The sequence below is a fragment of the Numenius arquata genome, chromosome 5 (genome assembly GCF_964106895.1).
Source record: "Numenius arquata chromosome 5, bNumArq3.hap1.1, whole genome shotgun sequence".
In the NCBI taxonomy this organism is placed as follows: domain Eukaryota; kingdom Metazoa; phylum Chordata; class Aves; order Charadriiformes; family Scolopacidae; genus Numenius; species Numenius arquata.
In genome coordinates, this window is record NC_133580.1 from 52,010,624 (window position 1) to 52,036,322 (window position 25,699).

Here is a 25,699-nt window from a genome sequence, read left to right on the forward strand (position 1 = left end):
AAGCTGTAATTTACTCCAAGTAATTAGGTTAGGTTTAATTTTGGCGAGACATAGGCCCATATTATCCTGTGTAATATACTGTAATCCTCACGTTAGGTAGGGTGCCAAGTATTCCGTTTGTTTTGGGAGCCAACAAAATTGCCACTTGTCCAGAGTTGTTCTTGGACAGAATTGTGAAAGTGGTAACATTTTGCTACTTAAACCAGTTTATTATTAGTCTGACAGTGACCCAGAGATATATATATCGTTCATTGAACATTATGTATAAGGTGTATGGCAATTCACTAATAAAATTATGTATTTAACGGCATATGGGGGCAATGTTGAAAGGCTTGACATCATCAGACACAGGCTACTTTCTGTCTTTCACGATTGGACCCCAAAATCTCAGTTTCTTTAGCTTCTTGTCATGCTATAAAGTATAGCGGTCAGAGAGATTACACCATTGCCATATTGCTATTACACTACTGCATATCAGTTTATTAATAAAAGTTAAATCTAAGTTAAAAAAAAAAGTAAGCTAAAATTCATTTTTCCTCTCTTCCCTTTCAAATCCCTTTTCTGTACTTTCTGTCTTAGTGGTTTACCTGTCCTTTAGAAAGTCTATTTATCAAAAGATATTTGAGTATATAGTAATAGGTTGGTGGCTGTTGAGGGGCTGACAGCTGCAAATGTCATATTTTTTTAAGTTCACATTTATTACGTATATGGACTGTTTTCTGAAATAGTTTTTTTTTACTTCTGAAATCTGAGAGGAAGGATTCCCTAACAACATTTTGTGCCTTACTGAATATAGCTAACATCTTAGACACTGAGATTTTTATGTTTTGTAATGTAATAATTAAAAGCTGTCATCCTCTGTTGATTTACTAGCACTTCTACTACTTATAGGTGCTGTTATTTATTGAAATCAAAGTTAAAACATAATAGGCTAATGATGATAAGGTGGGATTTTTTGCCTCAAGCAAACACACATGGGGCTCACTGTTCCTATTAAAGACGTTAAGCAGCAGTCCTCTCTGAGAGTTTGCTGTATTTGGTAAATACTGCATAGGCTGCTTCATTTTCTTCCATAGGAGATATTTTTACTTTTCTACCACAAGACTATGAAATATGTAAGCCCATAAAGAATGTTTCAATAATTTTCATACTGGTGTTGAAGAAACAGCTGGGTCCACATTCTTGTCTGTAAAGTCCAGTATTGCAATTGCTAGTTCATCATGATGGATTGGGTAATTCCACACTAAGGAATTAACTCAGTGTTTGGAAGGGACAGGATTGTACGATTGATTATTTTTGTTTGATTATAAATGCCATCCAAAAATAATTCCTGTACTCAGTCACTGACAAATATGACCTCTCTTTCCTTCCAGCCCCTCTGGAAATTTCTTTGTGCTGGCTATTTTGACCATGTGAGCATTCAGGGGGATAGAATATGCATCAATGATGTTCCTACAGATTTCGGTGAAGGAAATAATAAATATTGATCAGTGCTACAAGGAAGGGGAGTGATAGAGGTATAACTTTATGAGGAACAGCAGCTGCGTAGTGGTTAAAATAGAAGGCTGAGAGCCAGGTCTTACCAGTTTATCCTCAGCTCTGCTGTAATCTTCTTCTTATCACTAACCTTGCATTAGTCCTTTCAGTGGCATGCCTCCCTCCCCCAACCCTAAGCAATGTAGGATTGTTGAAGATGGAATTTTGGCCTATGTTCTTGGGTGGGGTGTTCATACCACCTCGCTTTTGGCACCCACTGTACGTGGTTGAGGCCCCCTCCATCATCTCTTTTGCAGTCAGGGAGGAGAGGTAGATGTCAACCTGACCTTTTTTTCATTCTCGCTCCTAACTTGGGTACTAGAGTTAGCTTTCTAAAGTAGGAACTGTTTCAACATCTTTATTTGTCAGATAGATAACAATTAAAATCACATAATTCTTCCCAACATTTATAAACTTACTATAAGCAATTAATGACTTTTTATTATAAATAATAAATGCAAGAAAATTGGTATCAATTCGGATAGCCTGATTGGTGTTATAAATGAAGCTTTGCTTCTCAACTCTGTAAAAGTACAAGAGTCTCATCATTCCCCCACCAGGCCAGAATGGGTGGATGCTAAAAAATATGTTTCCTGAGGAACTTTAGTACCTGTGACATCTGCTCTGTACCTGCAGTACCCAGGTAATTAACTCTTTAAAAAGGGCCTGTCTTTTGTGCTGTGTGTGAACAATGTCTAACATACTGGGAACCTGTTTCTAAGAAATCCTTGATACTATCATGGTGCAAATAACAAACAAAATTTACTGGGAAATATTATCAATTTGTTCAAGGTCTGGAACAACTGATTAGTAATTGCTGTCTTTTTGGTGCTATTATTTCATTCTCAGAAAGTGCTGGTGGCAAGGCAGAAGCCTAACCACTCATCTTGTTCTCTGATTTCTTTTGCTTTTCATTCTCTCCAGTAGTAGATCAAGAATATAACCGCAGACTGGTGCCTGTGGTGCAGAGCCCTTGGGGCTGCTGCGTGTGCTGGACCATGCCGATAAAAAAAAGTAACCTCAACAACAACAACAAAGAAGGTAGAATTGTTTTCTTGCCCCCTGTGGAATGGAGACCTGAAGACAGGCAGGAGGTCCTGGTGTCTGGAGGAGTTGGCATGGCAGAAGGCCTGTGATTGCCTTTGTAATGTAATTGTTATAATGGTAGGCCAGGGAATTGCAGTGGTTCAGTGAAAAGCTCCAGCCATTCCTCCTTGTGGTTCTTTGTGTGGTTACAGCAGGAGCTGGAGCATCCCTATGTGGAGATGTGCCATGAGAATGTGTCTGAGATGACTTTGTGAGCTCTGTGGGTAGCTATAGACCACAAGGAGCAATGGAAGAACTAAACCTTCAGGAAGGCTTCTCCCTCCACAGCTTTATGGAAAGTGGTTGAGGAAGGAGGGGGAGAAAGAGTTATAAAGTAGGTGCAGATCTGAACCAGATATGGAGTCATGGGGACAAAGAAGGGGAGGAGAGAGATGAAGATGGTATGCACAGGTCTCATCCTGCATGGACTCAGAAGAGCTCCATGCAGAAGCTCAGAAGAGCTCCAAAGTTCCTCTGTATAGATACAGGCAATAGAGATAATTTTTTATGGTCTTCAAGGACTCTTTTTTCTTTAATATCCTTTTCTGTTGGGCTTTTTCATTCTTATCGATCATACCGTATTCACAGTAACAGTGAAGGAGTTACTAAAGCTTCTTTTGGCAAATGGATTTGTAAAATCTCTAATTCGTCCATAGTTAGACCATTATAATTTTAAATGTTCCAAAGATTGAGGCTGGAAAGCTGCCTGGTGGAAAAGGACCTGAGGCTGTTGGTTGTCAGCCGGCTGAATATGAGCCAGCAACGTGTCCAGGTGGCCAAGAAGGCCCAATAGCATCCTGGCTTGTATCAGAAATAGTGTGGCCAGCAGGACTTATATACTGTGTTCAGTATTGGGCCCCTCACTACAAGGTGCTGGAGTGTATCCAAAGAAGGGCAATGAAGCTGGTGAAGGGTCTAATCTAAGACTAAGCGCAAGCCTTATGAGGTGCAGCTGAGGGAACTGGGGTTGTTTAGGCTGGAGAAAAGGCGGCTGAGGTGAGACCTTATCACTCTCTACAACTACCTGAAAGGAGGTTGTAGCGAGGTGGGGGTCATTTTTTTTTCCCAAGTAACAAATGGTAGGACGAGAAGAAATGGCCTCAGGTTGTGTCAGGGGAGGTTTAGATTGGATATTAGGAAAAATTTCTTTACTGCAAGGGTTCTCAAGCATTGGAACAGGCAAAGAAGTGGTTGAGTCACCATTCCTGGAGATATTTTAAAAACAGGTAGATGCAGTGCTTTGGGACATGGTTTAGTGGTGGACTTGGCAGTGTTAGGTTAACGGTTGGACTCGATGGTCTTAAAGGTCTTTTCCAACCTAAATGATTCTATGATTCTATGAAATAGAACTTTCTCTTCTCCTTGGTGACTATTCCATAGTTTAGCAGATGCCCCTCTTGGGAAACATTCACATATGTTAAATTTAAATATTCTCATTTTCTATCTCATTATTTATATATCAGTCCCTTTACATACCTAAAATACTCCGCTTTTCTGAATTGCCAGTTCTCCACTTTACTCATTTACCTCTCTCAGGAAATATGTGGTTCTTTTCCATACCAAAGTTTTAAAATCAAGCCCAAACAATAAACCCCAGGATTCTTCAGTGGTCTGCAAGAGTGCAGAGCAGGGATATGTCTATGTTGGACTCCCAGCAGAGATTGCAGTATTAAGAAGGAATTGGTGGTAGAAGAGTTAGCTCAGGTGCTGGTGCACAGCTTATGCGCAGCAGTGCTAGATTCTCTGTGGACTGCTAAAACTCTCCAGAGAAGCAGGACTGGTTTGCCTGTGCTGTTGGAGCTAGATAAAATAAACTGCCCCGTAAAATAAACAGGCTCTGATATGTCTATGCTGCCCCATAGCCCCCCCTTCTTTCATTTTGTGGAAGGGAGCTAAGTCTTCTTTGGTCTTAAAGCAGTCGCTTCTGATATATGTTGACCTGTGTGTTGAGTTGTGGGATACAGCAATATCCACCAAGAGCTTTGTTATCTACAGGTAATAGGTTGGGCCTGTACATCATCATAATTTAAAAGTGTTAGTTACTGATCTAGCTAGGGACAGAAGTCTTGTTTCTTCACTGCCCAGCCAGGGCTTTAGTCTGTAGAATGTGGAGCCTCTCCAGTGTTTCAGGAGGCAGGTGGGCTGCAAACATTTCTTTTGCAAAGCATCCTGCTTACAGAGAGATTCCCAGTGCTAGGGCTGAAGTGAAATCTATGAAAAATTTTGCATGGAAATTCTCATGAAAATGGCCAGAGCTGAAAATACCAAAAAAGCCACTAACAGAAACATTTTTTTTATTTTTATTTTCAGGAAATTCCAGTATCAATACCTCTGGTTATTTTTGGCCCAACTGGAGTCAAAGGCAGTAAGCACTAAAGTCTTCAGTGCCCGTTACAGAGGCAAATTGTCTGTCAGTAACCTTTTAGTTTGTGTTGGGTTTGTTGGTTTTTGCTTGGGTTTTTTTTTTTGAGAAAAGTAGAGTGTTCCTTGGCTATGTGTTCCTCGGCTATGTGTTCCTCTGAGTGGGTTTCTTCTTTTTCATCTTGAGGGGTTTTGTTTGGCTGGGCCCAAGGAGAGGGGTTTCCTCCATGAGATCTTTTTTCTTCCCTCCTGATCCCTTTGCTTTCGCTATGCCATTCCAAATGAATTGTAAACACATTTCCTGTCATTTCATAGCATCAGCACTGTTAATACAGTAGGTGACAGTGTAAATATAGTAGGCAGGTTAAGGAATGGTGAGCATGAAATGAAGGGTTGATGGAGGAACTATGAAAAACATTGAAAATAGTAGCTAAGATTTACACCAGGTTTGTGTTAGTGGGATGAGTTCATTGCAGTTTTGTCATGTCTGCCTCTGTCAGAAAGGAGGGTTCAGGGAGGAGGCTTGCTAAATTAGACCTCAATGATGGGAGGAAATTCAGAATTAGTCAAGATGAGCACTTTGCATCCTGATCTTTTTCATGATTTCAAATCAGCCTTGGGATTCATCTAGGGATCACCAGTTCCAAGGGATCTGAAGCCATAATTCAGACCTTGCAAAACCATGAAACAAGCTGAAAAATCACAAGATCTCAAAAATTAGTTCCTTTTCCTCCAAGCTTTTAGAGTATATTTGTGTAGTGTTCTTCTTTACAATCACAGATATTAAGAATTGTTATTCAATAACAAAAAAAATTTAGATTCTTGAGTAGACACTTACCAGTATAGTGGTCCTCCAGAAACACCCCAAATATCGCAAGACAAGGAATAAAATCCTGACAGCTGGCAGTGGTAGCTTTCAGATGGAAATCACGTGCTAGCCAGTAGGTTGGGGTGCATTTCCCTGGCCATTAGGGGTTAATACCAGCTGCAATTCTAGTGAAACCTTGAGTTAATCCATATCAAGGAGATCTGGGGAAAGCAAGTGCCTTAATCCCCGCAAAAACAGTGATAAAGTTGTTACTGCCTGCCTACATATATATACACCTCATGGACCATTTATCTGGGCATCAGATGAAGCAATTGGGATAGCAGAACACTCCCTGAAACAAAGTACAAAATGATCTTTCTCTTGTGTTTCTCCCTAAATTCTAGCAAGTATTACAGGAAATCCTGAATTTATCTGAGATAAACTGCAGAGACCTACTTTTTCAGATTGTACTTACTTTCATGTGTGTTTATCTTCTATCTACTGCACCATCAGGACTACGGAAAAGTAAGTCCAATCACTTCCCGGTGTAAGTTTATGGTGTGTTCCCACCCCTCAGTTTTACTGGTTAGGCTTAGCAGAACGAATTCTGATTTAAGTCCTAGGAAGTTCCAAGACTCACCTCCCACAAGCAGCTTGCGTTTTGTCACTCACTAGACATCTGCAGCAGCAAAGGACATTGGGGAGCAAATATGATGTGCAAATATGATGCATCTGGGTAAACGTGAGAGTCAGCTCTTAAAGCTGGAGTTCAGAGAGATCTCTTTCATTCATCCATGGGAGAAGGCCTCATTATAATTGTTCAAGCCTGACTGGATTACATCACTTTCCCCCTCATTTCACTCCCTCCCTGCTTGCCTCCTTCCTTGCCTCCCTCCTTTTATTTACACCCCTTGTTCGGCAGCAGCGTTGAGTGGGGGCTGCCTTAATGATGCATGCTGATCGCTTCATTCCCCATTGCTCCCCCATCACCTCCCCCAGTGCTTTGAAGTGTGCTCAGGTCTCAGGCTCCAGTTCAGAGGTCACTTTGTTTATTTATGCAAAGCTGGCTCATCTGTGAAATGGGGCTTTCAAGGCCTCTGACATCAAAGACTCCAAAGCTGGTCCCATCAAGTCAGAGCAGGGACGAGCCTTGCATTATAACAAATTGAAGCAACTTTGTGAATCATAGAGAAATATTACAACTAGATTTTTGCTTCAAAAATTGGGCCGTTGTTTAGACTCATGGTATGATGCTCAGCATGTAGTATTGGACTGAAAACCAATCATACACGTTCGGCTAAAACATGAAGCCTTCACAGAGAGTCTGTGGGTAAATAAAATTTGATCCTGGCTCGGTAACAGTCTGTGAATATTTCCCATCAGTTTCTCTCAGAGCCGGAGCGTTATGCAGAATTTTCCATTTCTTTTGACCTTTAAGAGGGAATGGAACAATTCTGCTATGGTAATAAACAGTAACTATACCCTGCTTATGTGGCACTCTTTGTCCCATAGGATCCCCAAAGTGCTTTGTCAGTTGATGGAGTTACATACAGAAATCCCTTCTCTGCAGAAATCCAGCCTGCTTTGGGACAGGGAGTAGACCATGGCAGGCAGTGTGCATAGCGCATCGTGCTTTCTGGGGTAAGAAAGGGCAATTTGGCCCATGACGTCTGCACTGATAATCGGGGCCTCATACACCCAGACACGTCACGTCTCATGCAAAACCAGTCCTATGACTGCCCGTTTCAGTCCCACCACACGCTTCCCCAGCACAGCACCAGCATCTCAGTCCTGTGACATCTCAGACCTAGAAGCCAGTTTGGAACAAGATCCTGAAGCAAGGGAGAGACAATGGCTGCAGAGCAGCTCGAGATCATGCCACTGGGATGACATTCCTGAACAACGGGCTGATGCCTCTGGGTCCATCCTGGTCCTCTCTTATATGGCCAGGTGTGGTATTTGGAGGGGAAGGGGCTACATGAGTTTGTCCCATGTCTTTAAGCCTGTCACCTGACATGACTTCAGAGCCTTCCACTTCAGGTTTCTCAACCAGCCAGCATGCTTTGTAACACCATGGAACCAAATTGTACAGGAAGGACACCTAAATCATGTATATGTTTTCTTAGCCTCAGATACTCGTGACAAAATTAGTCAGTGATTATTTTTCAAGGCAGGTTTTCCACTTCATCTTCCAACTGGCTGCTCTCCTAAGCCTGTGATATTGTCCAAGAAGTCCAGTACTGGATGACCTTCCAATATAGGTCACACAAAAGGGAGCTTGTAGGAAACTTCAGCAGCTCATCCTTCTTAGCACTGCCTCTTGCAGTAATCTGCTGGCAGCAAAGCTGGCCATGCTGCGTAGCCCTGCTGCCCTTTGGCTGCAGGCTGATTTTTTTGTATGTACTTATCAGCCTGACCTGCCTGCCTCTCTGGGAGGTGACAAGAGCATGAGCAAGCAATCAGCTTATTAGGTCATTTCTGAATATAGCTAAGACGTGATTTCTGCCACTAACTCATGGGTTTGTGTGCTGATCATACATATCAGAATGTGGCTCATTTTTTCAGGTCTGCTCTCCGTCTAATAAGAATACTGCCAGGCCAATTGCATTTGTAAAGCTTGGGGTGAAATACAAATGGCAGGTCTTCAGATCTGGCACTATTAACCAGGCTTCAGACCGCAGGTTTGGGCTGAATCAGATGCCTCTGAACTTTTGGGAAATTTGGCTTTGCTTTCAGTGTCACAGATCCCTCCCTATGAGTCAGCAGGCTGACCAAAGTGTGTTTGTGGTACAGAAAGATATCCATCCTTGCTAGCACAAGGACTAGAACAACTGCAAAAGTGTTCCCCTACCCTAGGAAACCACTTGATATTAAAATTTTAAAAATAGGAAAGTTCTTCAAAACAGGGAGAGACAGATTATTTCCATGCAGCCACAGCACTAGCTTTGGATGGGGCAGGTGGAAGTCAAACCTTGGTAACATCTGAATTAGACAGGGGTCTTCCATCCTAAGGGTGTTCTTAAGATATCTGTCTCCCACAGTGCTGTTCCACTTTATGTAATAATAAGCTCTTTTTTGGCTCTCTGAGACCACAGTTCAGAGCTTAAGACACACACAAGGTGAAAGGGGAGAGGTTCAAATCCCTCTCTGAATGCAGCTGAAGAGGAACTTGACCCTGGGTCACTCACATCCCAGGTTAACGCTTTATCTTTATATCACTGGCTATTCTGCTGCCTCACTCACACTTTGAAGCTTGACCAGAGATTCCTGGGCTCCAGGGAATCTTCCCAAAATGAGCGTTGCTGAATTTCATCCAATATCTGGATCTCATGAATCAGCTTTTTTCCTACAGTTCTCAAGCATGAGTTTGTTCAGATACAGTCACACTGAAGGCAGGAGCCCAATTCACTGCATGTTGCAGCTGGAATGGAGACTGCTGTAACATCCCTCACCCACTGTGCAGCTCTGGGGATGGGAAGGAGTAGTTTTGCTCTACATGAGTTTCCATGTTTATGACATTTCCCCACCACCACCGCTGAGACTTCTGCTATGTATTGTTGTTAACATTACCTCATTCCTGACAAAAGTGAAACCGGTTCCAGTGGATCTAAAACAATATGTCTAAAGGCATGCAGTTATTTATTTCAGTCTTGCTCCTCCACCAAATTATCTATTTCATAGGCTCGGCATGGTGGCATTAGTTATCCTGATCTCTTCCACCCAACATGATTTTTTCTGGGCTTGGTAGGTTACTCTGCAGGTTTGCGATTTGGCAGGATAACAACCAAAGGAGATCTTCAAAGATCAAACAGATTCAGAACAATTCTACTTACATCAAAAGCTTGGCAGCATGTCAAGAGGTGTTGAGAACGGCAGTTAGTCCTTGTGTGTAGGCAGGAGGAGCGCACATGGGCTGACATACTGTAACATGAGGCAGGAGGCAAGGGAGGATATACTGCTCTTTGTACATCAAACTGAGTAGGATTAAGATATAGTTGACAGAACATAGCCGCTTAAACGTTTTAAGCACTTTTAAGATATTCAGCAGTTAACAATGGGCAGGAACCCTACATCTCTGACCACAACTTTTCTTTCTTCTCCATTACTCAATACATTTTTCTAATTGTGCTAAGGGATTTACTAAGTTCTCTGTCAGAGAACATCCAAGATTTCATTTGTAGCACTACTGATATTTATGTGAAAAACTGTACAAGTGCCAGAAGATAATCGATTCAGTATTTTGACTGAAAGGAGACAATCTGTCATATGCAAGCCATCATATATAATGGGTATATTTGTATTCCTTGCATTTGGTTTGCCAAGGCTGTAAAAATATATTTGTAAAATGCAGCACATGGATTACTTGTCTCCTGTGTAGCACAGGATGCAGGCCAGCCTCAGCGGAGCCTGGACAGTACATTTGCACTCACAGCACTGCTCAATAGTCGATGTTTCCTGAGTGTGACTGCGTTTCAGGCTGCTTCCCTGTGGTTTGGCCTGGGAGCTGGCTGGAGCCCTCAGGAAAGCCTCCGGGTTCCCAGCGATGGACAGAGAACGAGAGGGAGGTGAAAGGGGCAGTCAGCTGGAGTGAGCTGCCAAAGTAAGAGCACGGCATGCTCCTGGCCTGAAAGTTTTCTTTTCTCCTCAAAGTGACAGCTGCACATACCTCCAGGGGAAACTGTGCCGAAGTAACCACAAGGAGAAGAGAAAAATCTGTCTGGGGCGAGGGGGGACAAACCCATGTGGCATTGCAGCCTCTCTGCTTAAGGGACAGTGGCAAACAAGATTGGAGCACATGTCGGCATAAAATACCCCATGCTGAAGAGAGAGGATAATTTTCCAAAACAGTGGATACTGGGGTGAGGATGGTGTTAAACCCATGTTCTTCTCTCACAAAGACTGCACACAATTTTAGGCACTAAGCACTGTTTAAGCAGAGCCTAACTTATAGAACAACTGTATTCTGCAGCTCTACTATTTGTACCTGAGGGGGAGGGGGCATGATCATGTATATGCTGAGACAAGTTTTTCCTCCCTGCTGTAGAAATTGCAACAAGAAATTTCCTCTCTTCTGCTCATGAGACCTTTTTCTTACGGGTTTTAGGAGTTGGACATTTGAAGGGATTCATTCCTTTGGTCAAGTGTTCCCACTTCTCTTGGTTTTTATTTTTTTTACACCACTGCAGAGCAGTTCCTTATTGAGTGAATTTTCTCCCAGCCTTCACCTGACCTGTCTCTGAAAATAAAATTTCACACACTTCAGTGCACTTCAGCTAGGAGCTGAGTAGCTCTTGATCGAGATCACCTCAAATCCAGCTGCTGCATGGGGCTGTGCCACCTGTAGTGTGCAGAAGTAGCCTTGGAAGAGCCACACTTTGCTTCACCGTCCCCCATAGGTGCCCAAAGTCCCTTAGGTGGGCCTCCCTCATGGTGTGATACATTGCTGTAAAAGGATGCTCTGCACTGAGCTGAGAGCTTGTGCAGTAGAGGTCAGGCTATTACTAGAGGAACAAAAAACTTCACATCTGGGCACTGCAGAGGTGTGAGAGCACCAGCACAGCCCAGGTTGCACAAAGAGGCTCAGGGTACTCCCCTGCTCCCTGAGCCCTCATGGAGACCTTGCAGGTGGCTGTATCACAGTGGCAATTTGAGATGGGGCCTGCTGAGGAGATGGGCGTTTCACCTTTTGGTGATTTCTGTTTCTCCCAGCAGTACAGGGTAGGGAGTTGAGACCTTGATGCTTCTCTGTAGTAGTGGTGTAGAAAACTAGAGTGATAAGGGACAAAGCGGTGAGTTGTCAATACAGGTGGAGAAGTGGTCTTAATTTAAAACCAAAACAAAACACAAATAGCTTTTCAATTCACTATTGCTTTCTCCAGCCATAGCTTTGCATTCAGTATCCCTTGAGGGCTCATTTGACCCCAGACCTGCTGGCTTTCCTGATTTTGTATGGAAGCTGAAAGGTGAATTAGTGGCCCTAATTCCACTGCTTGTGCTCTGTGTGACTGATCATATAAGTCTTCCTCCACCTCCTAGGTTTAATTAGCTGTAATTTTGATTTATACCATTATTTGCATAGAAGGTACAACAGATCAGCTCCTCCTAGGGAACAGCAACCTGTAAACATAAACAAAGAGGCTTTTGTCAGCTATTAATGGAAACATTGATTAATCTCTCATTGCTTCGGTAGCCTGCCGAAAAACTCATAAAGCAGCAAACTAAATTGTTCATTAAACTGGCCAGGCTGTAGGTGCCAGGATGTGGATGCCAAATGTGTGTTGAATGTGTTTCAGCTGCCTGGTGCCTCCAGGAGGAGATGCAGATTCTTTTTATCGTACTGCTGCACTGCAGGAGACCTTCTTAACATCTTCCCTTTCCTTTCCTTTGCAGATGACGCCAGCTCAGGAAAGGATAGTCAGGTACCTGAAGGCTCCAATGGAGAATATGAAGATCATACTGGGAAGCAATGGGGTAAGGAGCAGTGTATGTTTGTTGGTTTTGCTCAGTTCTTGGTTCAGTGCTGTACACGCGGCACATTTCTCAGTTGCTGAAGGAGAGGAAAGGCAGAGTGACTAGAGTGAGTTCTCCCTACAGATGGTCAAATAATAAACAGAGTGTCAGCTGAACATTTCAGTGTGAATGGATCCCCTCCAAGCGTTCTTCTGTAAAATGCAGCCCGTGGTCCGCTCTAGGGCCCCCTGCCATGAACCCCAGCATGGTTCTCCCTTGCATTTGTTTTTCTGGGCAGTGACTTTCTTTTGCATGTGCAGTTATTATAGCTTTCATAGACTGTCTATAAAAGGCATATTGACTTTTACAGCAATATTTCCAAAAGCCTTCAGTGCCAACATAACACTGCTTCCACTGGGGGCAAATAGGAGGTCTGACTTCACTTCAGGACAATTAGCATTAGGCCAAAGCTCAGTATTTTTCAAAATTACCCTCTCTTTCAGACACCTGCGTGAACTGCTCCGAGCCCTGGACTGTTCAAGTGTAGGATTTTGACGCTGTTGCAGAGCTTTGGGAAACTCCTAAAATCTTACTTGGAACAGGTTCTGAATCACCACAAGACTTGCAGGTCCAAAGTTTGGTCCAAGCAGTCCTGGAAGGACAGTAGGTTGTCAGGCTGACACCAAACAGCTTTTGGCCATTACCAACAGGAGTGTGATGTGACTTTATGACCTCGAGAGATGAAGCACAGCATTTCCATTTTGGTCTTGCAGTACACCCCTCCTTTTAATTTTATAATACAGAGGTGGCTTTGTACCACATTCATGGCCAGGGAGTAACCTCATAGCAATGGTAGGGGTGGAACCTGTCAGGCTTTCACTGTATGAGTCTCCACTACTTAAGCTGAGGCCAGTTTTCTTCAGGAGCTGGCAAACAAGGGATGTGGTGTGCTGTGGTGTAGTCTAGTCAACACCTAGAGGAGGCAGTGCCATAGTAGTTTTGAATTACAGATTCATCTGAGCCTGAGCTTGATCTGGGAGAGGAAGGCAACCTCCACTCATTCTGGAAAAGGCTGACAACATTTTAAAGCTAGAGAAAGGGTGGCTTAGATAAACTTCAGGTCAGGAGTCCTTCAGGAGGGATTCAGCAGGTAGCAAGAAGTGCTGCCATCCCTCCACTCTTCACTGCCCTGGTGGAGTGAAGTGGAGCAGACATTGAATGCCATGACAGATGTGCTTCTGGTAGAGCTAGTGGATCAATGCAGCAATAATATTATAAAAAAAGATGCAACCTCTACTAAAATTATTAGGTATTGACAATCTCATATTAAATTGTGTCTTACTTTGTTCTGCCCTGGCCCAGTCTTTCATTGTGCTGCAGAGTGTTCCTGCACCTCTGCTTTTTTCCCTTTCCCTCCTTCCTATCTCCTCTCCCCAAACAGGAAAATGGCTGGGGCAGGCTGCACACCACACCCTTTCCATCCAGCAGTGTTCATCAGCAAAGTGTTGGTGTGAGCTGGTGTGCAGGGGAGGTTAGTGTGTATATGCAGGTCTCTGAAGAATAATGGGTGAAGGAACAGGTTGTGTTTGCAGAGTCCTGGGCGTGGGAGAGGAGAAGCATGGTAAAAAAAAAACCTCCGCTTTGCTTTCCAGCTACTATCGTGGAGTAGTATCACTAGGGAGAGGTCCTGCCCCCCCTCAAGAGCAGGTGGCTGATGTTGAGAGGGATAGATACCCCTAACCATGTCCTCCCACAACTGACTGAGCTCTTATCCAAAAGACTTGAAAGTATTTCAATACTTAGTCGTATCGTGACACTTTTTTATATAAGTACCATGAAAGATTGGTGTAGAGGTAATTGTGGTGGGTCGCAGCAGGCTACGTGTTTTAGCCAACCACCTCAGTTTGTATAAGCAACATCTGACAGGAGCCTCTGGGACTAATCCATGTGCCTGGAGGTGTCCTGGAGGAAAAGGAGACTGCTGAATTCCATCCCAGATCTTTGTGCCGGCAGTTTTCTGTTTCATTTAATTTTCATTAGCCTGAATAAATCTTCATGGTAAACAGCATTTCAGCAAGAAACCCATACACAACACTGTCTCTTTGTCCCCATCCACTTGTGTTTTTCTCTTGCTCTTCCATGTGGCATAATTTATACTGTACAAATGTGCTGTTCATATTTATGAAGCAAACACCAAGTGATGTGGAGGAGAGCAAGCATGTGAAGTATAAATAACACAGAGGCACTTTGTAATGGCCTTCACTGGCACTCCAACAAGCAAAACGTCTGTAATGGTACAGATTTGGGGACAGACATTTACTAGCACCAACTCAAAAGAGTTTTTCTGCCTCTCTCTCACACTGCTGCTTCTCCCTATTTCTCCTTTGTGTTTGCTGGGTCTCTTTTTCTCTCTTATGTGTGTGTCTCTCTTTCTCCTTTTTTGTTAACTGGCTTTTCTAAACTTGTCCAATTCAGGCTTTTGTCAAGGAAACATTCGGGACTTTGTAAATGGGATCTGGTTTCAGCATATTGCACACAGCCTGGAGTAGCTTTTGAGACCACATAATCACTTGACCTTCTTTAAACAGAAGGAAGAAAGACAGAGCCAAAGAAGTTTAGCTTTACCTGTAGTTTGGAATGTATCTGGGCAACAATGTATGAGGAGCGAACACAAAACTCCAGACAGATTCATGGGAGTCACAGTGGGAGGAAAACCAGAAATGTTATAGGTCTGACTTTTTGGGAGGAAAGAGAGTTTCTGTCTTGCAATGCCGTTACTGAGCAGGGACAACACCAAGTCCTTCTGAAATATTGCTGTGAAAGCAGGGAAGAGGTAAGGGAAGGCGAGAGCTTAGCCTCACTCACTTGACTCTTCACTCTGCATGGGCAGCGTGACTGTCCTGCCTACAACCTGCTCTTTGATATGGTAGTCCCAGCCCAGGAATCCCATCCAGCAAGGATCTACCCATCCCTGAACCCACAGTTCCTAGTCTCTGAGTAAGTTACTGCCATGTTAGAGGATAACTGTTTAGACCCATTTCACAGCTTATTCTTAACCTCTCCATGCACCTTGCAGACATTCACTGGATTTCCACAATGACAGCCCTTATCAGCACGTCTCCCTTGGCTTAGACTTAAACTTCAGCATGTCATTGCTCACGGTGTACAGCTCTGGTGGGGTGGGGTTAATTATCTCTGGGAGGGTGATTGTTTCTGCTGGGAGGGGGCCTCCTCTTGCAGCAGACCCCCAAGGGAATACCCAGCAATTTACGCACCACGACCTGTGGAATGGGTTAGTATGTCACACTTGCTGCTCAGCTGTCACGGCAAGGACTTTCAGTGCTGGAATTGCTCCGGTTCATTAGATTACACATGAAAGCCTCTGTACGGAGAGTAAAGCATTTCTGAGCAAGAGTTTGAAATAACGTGAAATGGCTGGGACCCAAAATGACAGCCAAGGGGGCAAGGGAAGGCTGTGGAGGCAGATGGTTTCCCCTACAGAAAAGGAATCTGAAGAGAGGGGCATGCCAAAGGGTGTCTTCTTCCGAGAGGAAGGAACGTTGGGCAAGGCTGCAGGGTAGTGAGGACTAAGGGATATGTTCACAGACCTCAGAGGGCAATAGCTGCGGTTCCCCAGTGCTTGGAGAGAGGAAGCTGCAGACCAGCCTCCTCCATCCAGCAAAGCTCCACTATAGTACACGTCCCAGAGCTTCTGGCCCTCAGCCCTGGGCAGCAGGGCTGGCACTATAGTAGGGAGTCCCACTGTGCCACCCTGTAGCAAACTTCCCTGATACCTCTGAAGCACAAGCTTCTCAGCTTGCTTTGGTGTTTTATGTGCTACTGAGGCTGTGGATCTCTAGTTGCTGGTGGTGAAGGCCAGTGGCTGATGGGCATAATTCAACCCAATGTGCCACAGAGCAGGCCGCTTATTATCTATTTCTCTTATTTCCCAAGAAAAGGATCAGGGAGAATTTACCAGGGAGTGTGAAAATGCAGGATGACTGCCCTTTATGACTGAAGAGTAAGATTACAGTAAGCGAGAAACAGGGTTCAAAGGCAGGGAGAGAATTAATATTGAATGAGTGCATACATTTCAGTCCAGATCAATGTACAAAAGTCTGACACACTTCTAAAACTTTGCTACACATTGAAAAGATGTTGACTCTTCTTAAGTCCCATTAAAAGCAGTGAGAACTAAGGGTCAAAATATCTTCAGAACATGAATCTTCAAATGACAAGCAAAAGATTGAGAAAACGGTGAGCCTGACAGTAATCTGAGGTTTTTCCTTAAGTCTTGGCTAAGGGTTTGCGCTTGTAGCATGGAATGTGGTAACAATTATAATATGATTATGGGGCTGCATTTTGCCTTCATCTACAGTAGTGTAATTTTGGTATTATTTTGTGAGATGGTCTGATGCAGATGCCTTATGGACACTGAGAAATTTCAGGGTTGTGCTATGCTGAAGGCTAATGCGGTGGCCATAGCAGTCCACTAGAAATTCAAATGCATCAGGCTGGATAGTTACTCCTTTCTAAGGAAATCCTTTTGAGCTGATATGAGAGTGATACACTGGTATGTATGGGGCTGCTGGGTGCCTTTCAAACAAATTTGGCCATAACACTTGACGGTAGTATCTTCCTTTGTGTGCTCTTTGCTCACCACAGTCAATTTTTCATGCCTTTTGCAGCCCGACCCAGGTTCACGCAGCCTGCCAAGATGAGACGGAGAGTGATCGCCCGTCCTGTTGGCAGCTCCATCCGCCTGAAGTGTGTGGCCAGTGGGAATCCACGGCCTGACATCACATGGCTGAAGGACAATAAGCCCCTCACCCCTCAAGAGATTGGGGAGAACAAGAAGAAGAAGTGGACACTGAACCTGAAGAATCTGAAGCCAGAGGATAGTGGGAAATACACCTGCCGAGTGTTTAACAAAGTTGGAGAAATCAATGCAACATACAAAGTTGAAGTAATCCGTAAGTTCAGCATCTGGGGTGGAAAGGCAGGGAGGGAACTTTGAGAAGCAGGCTGGCTGAGAAAAGAGAATGTGATGTCAAGTGTGCAGTGCTGGTGGCTGGACACAGAAATGGGGAAGTGTTAAAAACATCAGAGACAGAGAAAACATTATTTTGAAATGCTTTCTAGAAAATCTAGAATAAACCTAACACCTGGGTAAGACAGAGTAGCAATAATATGATTTAGTAGCTGAAATGAGGAGAGATACTTGGGAAACAGTCATCTCTAAGGGCACGTGCATGGTGAAAGTTCACCATTGCTCAGTTCAATCTTATACGACCAACAGACTCAATTCAAAGACAGACTGAGAACTAACTGAGAAAGCCCTTTCATGTACCATGGAGGAGGGGTGAAAATATTTAGGACAGCCCAGATCACTCTATCAGAGTGGTAATAGGGTCAAACCAATCAATTGAAAATTTAGACTAGATAGATATAATAGAAGGCCAACTTCATTAGAGAAATCTTCCAAGGGAATTAGCAGAATTCTTATGACTGGAGTGATTAGCCAGACAAAGCTTTAGGACCAGATTTAAAAAAACATTTGGACATCTGAAGGTTCAGGTGGGTACAACTGAGATACTAAAAAAATAATAAAATCCCACTATGGTCCTGTCTGTATCTTTAGATGCCTACATAGCTTTAAAGATTCAGCCCTTAGAAGATGAGCTGCAGGGGATTACCCTGCATTTTGGTAGGGAAGAGTAAATTGCTCTTCTTACTATCTAGCTATTCTGATTCTTGGTCTCTAATTTCCCATTTCTCCTATTATTACTGAAGATAATTATACTCAAATCCTACCTAAGTCTACCGCAGAAGAGCTCTTATTCTTAAATCATTGTGCTTTGTCTATGACATCATCATAAGTTGTCATGGAAATGATTACAGAGCAGCCAACTCATGAAAGTGGAGAAGATGAGCTGAGTGGAGGGAAGACTGAATAGCCTTCATTAATGAGGAGTGGGGGCATGGAGGGCTATTTCCAGCCACATGGAAAGCATGTTGTTTGTCTGTCTATGCATACATTTTAGCATGAGAAAGTTTATCCCAGTGTGAAAGATTGTTCTTAAAGGTAAAGATCTGTTCTCTGATAAGTCCTTTCTCTAGAATCACAGGAATTAAAAGCACATGTGGGGAACTCTGTAGGGCTCCGAAGGCACAAACCTGCTGGACATCTGGGATTGATAAAGATGCAGCTGTGTGGAGACAGTAAAAACATGTGTTTACGCTAAAACCAGGAGCAGAGACAGGGAAATGAATCAAGCCCCATCCTAATGGCAGCTGTGGCATTTTCACTTCATCAAAACCAGACAGCACCAGGAACAAACCCCTTTCTGTGTCCCTGTTTATCTTGGTTTTTATCAACTTAAAGATGTATGTAACCTTTGTTTTCATTAGCTTTTTCTGGCCAGGAATGAAAACAGTAACCAAAGCTGGAACCAGAGTCAAGGAGATAAGGGCATTAAGCAGTTTTCAGACAGCTTTCTATTTTTAACATAATTCTGTGGAGCATTTCAGGTTTTATTCAATTTCCTCCTTTTTTTTTATTTCCCCTGAGCCTCCACTCCTAAGTCCTGCTTCTCTGAGTCTTACTCGCCCCAGCTGTGATTCCCGCTCATAGTCCCAAGGCAAAGCCTAGAGGGACCACTGTGGTATTTTTGTTTCCCAGGCACATCTTTAGAGCCCTCATTATTGAAAGTATCCTGAGTTTTTGAAAGAGGGTCCATTGTTCCTTCCTCTCACCCCAAAGCCAGTGCTGGTGGGAGCTGTTTTGTTACACGCTCAATTCTACAGTGTTTGCCATCAAATGCAGTTGATGATTGCCAGCAGTTACCACCCACTGTGATACCATAATTTATCTCTGTGCCTAGGATAGAGGTTTGCAGTACCTCCTTTTCTGGAAACTGTGACTGATTTCTCTGATGCTAGCACTAAAAAAAACCCCAAACATTCCTCAGAATGAGGGGTATATTTTTCTTTTGATTTTATGTGGTGTTAACACAACGTAAGGCTTACGATCATGCTGGAAAAGATGGTCTTGTGAACCTCTTGGTTTTGATTTCCTTTCCTACCATCTTGTTTCCTTCATCAGCTGAGACTTGAGGCAAAAAATTTTGTGGGAAAGGAAAAATTTTGTTATTGGCTAGAAAAGCAAAAGCCTTCTGAGCTCTTCCTCCACAAAAATTTGTTCCATAGCGAGTGTGGGGACAATTAGACTGAAGAAAGAAATAATAAGAGCAGGGAGGTGAGGATGAAATGAATGATCTTCCTCACTAGTAGCGCCTGTTGTCTCAGCTCCCCCATCAGTGGATGACATGGCATGGGATGGCTTCCAGCTGAGTTTGGTCCCCATGGGCAGCTACCAGGCTCAGCAACAGAGATGACAGATATGTCCCGAAGGACTCCTAGACAAAAGTTGAGACAATATCCACAGCTTGCTGTTAGTCCATGAAAGAAGAGGCCTTTTCCCATCCAATTTTGTCTGTCCTTAGGGAACACCTGGGAAGACCCAAAGGAGAAAGAACATATCTTACCTCTCCTCTCACTGTCCCCAAGCTGGGAGTAGCCACAGTGGTTCTGGTGTGGACTCTGCATAGATATGTACTTGTAAATAATTTGGTACTGAGGGTGTGTCTGAGAATACATGAGGTTCTGTCATATTCACCTGTAAACTGCATCCTACCGGACACAATGGTACGAGACACAGCATCATAGAATCACAGAATGGCTGAGGTTGGAAGGGACCTCTGGAGGTCATCCGGTCCAACTCCCCCCTGTTCAAGCAGTGTCACCTAGAGCCAGTTGCCCAGGATTCACTGAGGATGGAGATGCCACAATCTCTCTGGGCAACTTGTGCCAGTGCTCAGTCACCCTCACAACAGAAAAATGCTTCCTGGTATTTAGAAGGATCCTTCTGTGTTTTAGTTTGTGCCCATTACCTCTGGTCCTGTCACTGGGCACCACTGAAAAAAAGCCTGACTTCATCTTCTTTACACCCTCCCTTCAGATATTTATAAACATTGATAAGACATCATCAGGGTCAATATCAAATGAACATTTACAGTGAAATAATCCACTTCATTTGTGTTCAGACCTGTACTATTGCCCAAATTTAATCCTGAAATTGGTTTTGGCCTTTTTGGCTAGTATCAGGCCATTTATCTTCCTTTGGTCAAGACTCAAAAAAGGTCACTGAAGCCTCTGTCCCTGTAGGTACATCATTAAGATCCCATTATTCTGGGATATGGTCCCTGCGATATGGGGATAAGTGGGAGTACAAGGAACAATGGCCCCTTTTGTCATCTCGTAGCTGCAGCATACAGAAAGGGAATGAGAAAATTCAGCAGTCCAGGCTGGACTTACAATACTTGGCAAGGAGCAGAAAGGCCAGGTCTGAGTTGTGTGGTGCCACAAACTACCACCCAAATATAAATGCTTCATGAGAGACCTGAGAGAGCAGAAACACATAAAAGAGAGAAAAACCTTCTATAGGAGATTCTTAGGAGTGCTTTTGCAGCAGTTAGGATGGTTGTTCAGTGTACAGAAGAGAGGGAAGAAGAAAATCTTCCAAAATATAAGGGCTAAGGGACAGCAAACTTTTCTCCAGGTCTGATGCAGATAGAGTAAGTAACTTCCTTGTTAGAAACAATGAGATACAGGTTGAGCATGAGAAAAAGATTTGCTAAGCCTCAGACAATGGAGGAGTTGCCTGGAGAGCATCTATCATTAGAGGCTTTGGCAGAGGCTGGGCAAATTTATCAGGAGAGATTTGCAGAAATCTCAGCCTGCTTTGGGGCAGGGAGTTGGACTAGACAATTATTTTGCATCTGTCCTGCACTTTTTTCCTATGTTTCTGCTATCACAAGTTAATGAAATTGGCAAACACCTTTTTCCATGGAGCTCCCTGTGTTTTTGTGCAGAGAGGACGAGGTCCAAGCCCATCCTGACAGGGACGCACCCTGTAAACACAACGGTAGACTATGGTGGGACCACATCTTTCCAGTGCAAAGTCCGCAGTGATGTCAAACCCGTCATCCAGTGGCTGAAAAGGGTGGAGTACGGCACAGAGAGCAAGTACAACTCAACCATCGACGTTGGGGGACAGAAGTTCGTTGTGCTGCCCACGGGGGAGGTCTGGTCCCGTCCCGATGGTTCCTACCTGAACAAACTGATGATTACTCGAGCCAAGGAAGAGGATGCAGGGATGTACATTTGCCTAGGGGCAAACACCATGGGCTACAGCTTTCGCAGTGCTTTTCTCACGGTCCTGCCAGGTGAGTTATGCCTTTTTTTACCCCATATGAACCAACAGTCTTCATTGTGGTAATTATTAACACAGCCACTGATGCCCATTGGGCTCTATGGCCCTCTGTGATGCTGTGCTGATTTAGGCTAGCCCAGTTCTGATAAGAATACATGAGGGACTAAATCAATCCTGATTTAAATCAGCCCCTGCTGAAATTCTCTTAATGATGTTTCCTTTTCTCCTTGTGTGGGGAATAATAATGAAATAAAATAAACAATCTGCTCCTGTCTGGAAGAGGAGCTGGGAAAGGATACTACAGTTGCAGGCCCTACCTCACTTCAGTGTCAGGGTGCAGCACGTGAGAGGGGAACAGAATAGCAGCACAGTTTGCAATGCCATTCCCTCACGTTTCTCCTTTCTCTTCTCTTATTTGTATTGCTTTTACTGGTAAAAGGAAACAATGATACAGGCCCATAAAATGACAGAAGAATAAAACCTGTCCTGGTCACAAGGAAAGGAAAAGAATGAGTGTGAAAGAGAGAATGATTGATCAGTTAAATTCTTACCCAGTGATCCCCTGGCGACCCTTGTACCAAACTCACAGCTGCTTCCTTCTCTCTCCAGGCCTCAGAGCTGGTAGCCGCATCCAACTGAGGCTGTATTGAGTGTCTGTGAGACACAACATCCTTGCTGTGTCATTTACTCCTTTGTCTCCTGACTGTGCAGTTCTGCCCTGATAAATATTTTTTATTGAAAAGGGCATTTCTTTCTGCCTTATCTTGCTGTGTGAATATAGCTTCAGATCCACCAGTCTTATGACAAAAATCAATCTTACTGTTTTTTTACTTCCTTTCACCAACACAAGGCAACACAGCTAAGAGAGTTCAGGAGCTGGAGCCAATATCAGAACATTTTAGCTGTCAGGTATAATGGGGTGTCTCCAGTCAAGACACCAGTAAGAAACAGAGATCATTAATTCTCCCAGGCTGTTAGGACTGGTTTTCTGTGTAGATTGTGGGAAAATGCTCATGACTCCTTTAACTAAGGCAGCATGGCTTCTTCTGCTCACTGATTGCCAAACCTCTGTGTCTCACCAGCCATTGAGAGTCACTAGCTTGAATTTAGATACTGACAGCACTTTACCAAGTAAGAGAATGCTCTTGACATCTTCTTCTGCATCACTTAGATATAGGACTGAACTCCCAACTAGAAAGCCTGTCACTCCCAAAGAAAAGGCTGTGTGAGTGGGATATAACTCAAAGCCTCTGGGAGTTTCTGAACTATGAGAGTCTGATCCAGCTCCCAGTGAAATCAACGGGAAACTTTCCATTGATTTAAATGGGACTATAATGAGGCCTCATACCAGAACAAGAGCCTGCAGGCCTGTTGTTAGTGGCAATGACGGACAAGAAGAACCCAGCTTGCCCTCAGAGGCAGCAATGAGGTTGCAAGGCCATGAGTTAGAAAAACACCATTTTGCTTGTAAATCTACCAGATTTGACATAGACAACTCCAAAGAACAACATGGATGAATAACAAAACACTTTCATCCCAGCAGAGGATTTCTGCCAACCAACATGAAGACTGTTGTTTTTGTGGTCAGCTGATGGGTCAGTTCTCTGATCCCATCTTGCTTTGAGCAGGGGGGTGGACCAGATGATGACCTCCAAACTCCCCTTCCAACCTAAATTATTCTGTAATTTTCAGTGTTGGTGAATCAAAGTTTTGTCTATTGAGGTCAACAGTATAGGTGCTTCTGACTTCAAAGGGACCACATGGTACATATTTAATATTTCAAACTAGCCCTAGGATTATTTTTCAAGGACAGAAAAAGACATTAGTGTCTTACAGAAATTTGTCTTGAAAGTTAAGTCGTATATGTTAGAATATAACATATTGGGTGATTTGGATAACCTGTGGTTTTCAAAATTTCTTGAGTGTCTCCCTGCAAGCTGAATTCTGTGAGTAAGTATTTTTAAGGCTTTGGAAATCCCAGCTGGTAGCTATCTAGATGGGGATTTTGATAGCTAGGATCCTACCCCAGGCCTCCTTTTGGGTTGATAAATCAAGAGATCAGGCTGAGAAACCGGAGTGGCTACCTGGCAGTGTAAAGATTGCCAAGAGCAGAAAGGGAAAGGGGAAGGTAGGTGTGAAAGGTACTGCGTGAAGCATCTTACCTCCTCCAGTAGCTGAATTTTCTGCCCTTGGAAAACCAACAGCAGCTCCAAATAGACTGGTGAAGGTAGAGCCCATTTGGCATAGGGAGTTGGACACACACTTCAATGCCGTGTGAACTTTCAGTTCTCCGTGGCTTGGGCATGAAGGAGGGGACACCAGCACACCTACATCCTTCAGCCTTCCTCCCAGCCACACAAGAAACTCAAAACAACACCCCCCAAAACACCACATTCATGCTGCCTGCCATGGCGGAGCATTGCTGAGCAACTCCCAGTATCTCTAGAGAGCGATATTAAAGAGTGTCTGAAGATACAGCTACACCTGGCAGAGGCAAGCGGGCAACGTGCCGTTGCTCTGCGCAACCTGAACGTGCCTCCTGGGCTGCTGACATGGAAGTATTACTGACACGTCCCATGTATCCTCCAGCCTAGTCAGTGAAGCCCACTCCGTTGCAGAGTGAGGGTGTTAGGAAACTCTTTTGGGTTGGCTCTAGTGCATCCATTAAAGCTTGGATAAGAAAGTTAAAAGATCCCCCAAGACTCTCCTCCCGACCCCTAAACCAAAGAAAATGAGTTGCTTGTGCTTCCAGGAGCACTGAAAAGCAAAGCAGTTACCAAACATTGTGTGCTGGCTTGATTTCTCCCTTGTTACTTGGTCTGGCAGGGTTGCCAGACAGGCTGTACAAAAGCCAGCCCAAGTGTGACATCTGTTTTGAATTCACTTTGCCTGCATTTAATTAACTCTTTCTGTCTCTCTCCTGCCGTGACGTCCAGATCCCAAGCCTCCGAGTGCACCTGTGCCCCCTTCCTCGACCAGCAGCCTGCCCTGGCCCGTGATCATCGGCATCCCCGCCGGAGCAGTCTTCATCTTTGGAACGATCCTCCTGTGGCTTTGCCAGACCAAGAAGAAACCCTGCTCCCCACCAGCTGCTGCCCCCGTGCATCGGCCGCAGCCCCGGGACAGAATCTGTGTCTCCCAGGTCCCCGACAAAGACTGCATCTCCTCCATAAACTATGAGGAATATGTCGCTCAGCAGCAACATTTACTGTCGCAAGGGCCTGCACTTGCCCCAGCCATGGCATCCAAAATGTACCCAAAGATTTACACGGACATCCACACCCACACCCACTCGCATGTGGAAGGCAAAGTCCATCAGCACCAGCACATTCAGTACCAGTGCTAAGAGGGCGGCCGTGTACAGTAGCTCGTTTGGGCTTTTCCTCGTGGTACCTCAGAAGAGACTGCTCCAAGTCAGCTCACACTGCCAGCAATAGGCAAAGCAGACAGAAAATATTATATATAATTTTAAATATATATATACATATATATATAATTGTATATGCGTGTGTATGTGTGTATATATATATGTGTATATATCTATATCTATCTATATAAATATATATATAATAGAGAAAGACAGAGAGAGAAAAGAGATTTTTTTTTAATTATTGCAATCAGGATGTAGCTGAGGAATAATGAAGGAACTCCAAATCTCAGCAGAGAGGCAGCCATCCCCAGCAGCAGAGCCTTCCTGGATTTTTTAATCAAGGTGGCAACAAGTGAGACAGGACAGAGGGACATGAACCACCTCCTTCCTCGTGTTACTGAAAGGAGCAAGAAGAGCAAGAGGCAACCGCGGTGCTTTTCCTGGATGGGCACCGCTGTTCCTGTGCCTGCTGCACATCACTTGTTTTGGTGGGAAGACCCAAGCCTGTCCCACTTGGGAGCATGCAGGAAAGCCTGTTCCCTCTCAGTGACTCGAGCTCTGAAGTACCTGAGGTTTAGTGCCAAAGCACCAGGAGACGTAACCAACTCACTTCTTCCAGGGAGAAAAAGTAACACCAGAGAGTCTGGAAAAATGAATTTCTGTTCATGATGTGAAATGCTGAATGCTTCTCAATCACGGTCATTTGGTCTGAAATGCTAACTGAGCTGCTGTGTTCGATTTCTGCAAGTTGAAGGCATCATGTTTGCTGTGGTGGGTTCTGCAGATCAAACCACAAGTGCTCCACTCCTCGGTC

General features: G+C 44.0%; 1 protein-coding gene across 2 annotated transcripts in view; it reads left to right on the forward strand.

Annotated features, from left to right (window-relative positions):
* Positions 1 to 24,861, forward strand: part of FGFRL1 (fibroblast growth factor receptor like 1) — a 174,955-nt gene extending 150,094 nt beyond the window's left edge. For both annotated transcript variants that reach the window (XM_074148146.1, XM_074148147.1), the window contains exons 4-7: positions 12,182 to 12,262; positions 16,930 to 17,214; positions 21,175 to 21,528; positions 24,452 to 24,861. In XM_074148146.1, coding sequence (XP_074004247.1) covers positions 12,182 to 12,262; positions 16,930 to 17,214; positions 21,175 to 21,528; positions 24,452 to 24,861 — 1,130 coding nt within the window. The remainder of the gene's footprint in view (positions 1 to 12,181; positions 12,263 to 16,929; positions 17,215 to 21,174; positions 21,529 to 24,451) is intronic.
* The last annotated feature ends 838 nt before the right edge of the window (positions 24,862 to 25,699 follow it).